At 35.8% G+C, this 2,929-nt stretch overlaps 1 protein-coding gene across 1 annotated transcript in view; it reads right to left on the bottom strand.

Moving 5' to 3' along the window:
• EDEM3 (ER degradation enhancer, mannosidase alpha-like 3) overlaps positions 1–2,929 on the bottom strand; it is a 121,047-nt gene that overhangs the window by 113,734 nt on the left and 4,384 nt on the right. The window contains exon 2 of the mRNA XM_012639963.1: positions 810–908. Within this exon, the coding sequence (XP_012495417.1) occupies positions 810–908 (99 nt within the window). The remainder of the gene's footprint in view (positions 1–809; positions 909–2,929) is intronic.

Here is a 2,929-nt window from a genome sequence, read left to right as displayed (position 1 = left end):
ATACGAAGATATTTGGTTAACGTACGAAGAAAAATGGATTCACAGAATCAGCTGAAAAATATTTAAAGCAGAATTAAAGTCAATTCTCTGCCAGACTTTTCCCAACTACATTTTATAGGCTGTAATCTTAAAAGAAAATCTGCTGACATATTTTAAAAGGTAAAAACAAGGTTATAAGAGGTAATTCTAAGGATAATTTGATTAAACTTTCCAAAATCACACAAATTTATATGCAAAACTTTCTTGTGAATTCTAAAATTTGCTAGCTATTTCATCTACATTGTTGTGAAACAGATCTCCAGAACTTTTCATCTTGTAAAACTGAAACTGCTATTTCATTTTACGTGAGCACTAAAACATTTTAAAACAATATGGATCAGCATACTAGAAAGCAAAATATATCCAATTCAGAGTCTATAAAGATATACTTTGGACAGAGGCTAAGTGATGGTTTATCTCTTTTAAGCAATGGTTTTCTTCGTAGAGTATATAAAGTAATATTGTCACTAGTTTTTAAAGATAAAGATAGTAAATTCCTTTAAGGCCAGAGATAACATCTTTTTCATGTTTATATCCAAAATATCTAGCTATATAAAACACTTATGAACAGTACTGATGGTGTTGAAGGAAACTGTTTAAATATAAAGTTTCATAACCTAATTTCAATTTATTCTTACCTATTTAACAAAGTGGTTCTCAAAGAACCACTACCAGAAATACTATTAGGCTATGTTTGACTTGCTTTTTAAAACCTTCCTTTTAAAAAATGTGCTAGTAATATGGGTTTCAAAATTCCCAGTTGATTGTACTCAGATAATACCAGCTCACATAAATGGTATGGAAGGATAAGCTTTCTACTTACCATATAGTTACCATAAGCATGATCAAACATTTCCAGTACTTGATTCCTAATTTTAAAAGAGCAGAAATGGAAAAAAGTTAAGTACATTCTATTTATTGTCTTTCAAAAAGTTAATTCTCCCTCATAAAAATATACCAATAAAAAACAAAAGAAAAATTTAGTTAGGGACACAGAGTCAGGAAATATACCAGTTAGTAGATAAGCTTTCTTGAACCCACACACAGAGCCGAATCAAACTCTAATTATTCCTAGTGATTCATGTAAATTTTATCTAATTTTTCCTAAGAAAACTGATAAGGGTGCATGCTATGATCAGAGAGAAGGAAATCTGATGCTGAAAAACAATTACCTCTTAAGACAATTATTTCACATATACATCTTGAAGGGAGAAATATTGCTGGATAAGCCCCAAAAGGAATCATTATTGCTTACCCTCTAAGTTCTACAGAGAGGGGTGGGTGGGTACGTGTACTGACATGAAATAACGACACTTTATGAAGCCTCTGCCATTCCCCTTAAACTGAATAAAATCACTAATGCCTAGTTTAAGTACATATTTATTAACGTTTGTCACATTTTCAAAAGATACACTTGATGATGTACTATGCTACTTTTAAAAATTGTGAAAAATCAGGTAAGGAGTATTCACCTCCAAAATGAGAAAACTAATGCTCAAAAAGAGATTTGCATATTTTGACTAGCTCTGTTTCTCAAAATCTCCAAGATGGCTGTTTAAAATGCAGACTTCTGCTGGGCACCTGGTGGCTCATGACTATAATCCCAGCAACTGCGGAGGCTGAGGCAGGAGGATTGCTTGAGCCCAGGAGTTCAAAGGCTACAATAAGCTATGATCGTGCCACTGTACTCCAGCCTGGGCAACAAAGCTAAACCTCCCCTCTCTAAAAAAAACAAAAGAAAGGCCGGGCACGGTGGCTCACGCCTGTAATCCTAGCCGAGGCGGGCGGATTGTTTGAGCTCAGGAGTTCGAAACTAGCCTGAGCAAGAGCGAGACCTCGTCTCTACTAAAAATAGAAAGAAATTAATTGGACAACTAAAAATATATAGAAAAAATTAGCCGGGCATGGTGGCACATGCCTGTAGTCCCAGCTACTAAGAAAGCTGAGGTAGTAGGATCGTTTGAGCCCAGGAGTTTGAGGTTGCTGTGAGCTAGGCTGACGCCATGGCCCTCTAGCCCGGGCAACACAGTGAGACTCTGTCTCAAAAAAAAAAAAAAAAACAAAAGAAACAATGGAGGTTTCTGATCACATCGGAATTATTAAATTAAATCAAAATCTGGGAGGTTGGGACCAAGGAATCAGTCCTGCAATTTAAACACTCAAGTTTGGGGGCTTGAGGGCTATAGAAAAAAGTACAAAAGTTAATGATGTGGCTAGATAAGGCCAAATAATTAGCAAAGAAAAAATACCTTAATAATCTGTTTTTAACTCTTCCTTTCTCAAAGTTCCAATCATTAATGGCAAGAATTTAAAAAAATGTTAAAGACAATGACTGGCTATATTTTTCTTTTGCCTCTTGTTATACTGCAATTGTCACTTTAAAAATTGTAATCATGGGCTGGGTGAGGTGACTCACGCCTATAATATTAGCACTTTGGGAGGCCAAGGAGGGAGGATCACTTGAGCCCAGGAGTGTGAGACAAGCCTGAGCAAACATAGTGAGACCCCATTTCTACAAAAAATAGAAAAATCAGCTGGTTGTGGTGGTGCACACCTGTAGTCCCAGCTATGTGGGAGGCTGAGGCAGAAGAATCGCTTGAGCCCAGGAGTTTGAGGTTGCTGTGAGCAATAATGATGCTACTGTACTCCAGCCTGGGCAACAGAGCTAAACCCTGTCTCAAAAAAAAAAAAAGTTCTAACATGGATGATGAAATACTGATAATAATACAGCAAGCAGACAGAAAAAACCTAATTTTCAGATCTTGGCTATAATGACCAGCAAAATCAAGTACAACTCAAACTTGTGAACGGAATAAATTAAGTCCTGACAACTTTTTATGAATAATAACCATTTAAAAACACCTAATTATTAAAAACATGATCGTACCAT

The sequence above is a fragment of the Propithecus coquereli genome, unplaced genomic scaffold (genome assembly GCF_000956105.1).
Source record: "Propithecus coquereli isolate 6110/MARCELLA unplaced genomic scaffold, Pcoq_1.0 Scaffold146, whole genome shotgun sequence".
Taxonomy (NCBI): domain Eukaryota; kingdom Metazoa; phylum Chordata; class Mammalia; order Primates; family Indriidae; genus Propithecus; species Propithecus coquereli.
The sequence above is the reverse complement of the archived record's forward strand: the minus strand, read 5'-3'. Positions and strand labels throughout refer to the sequence as shown.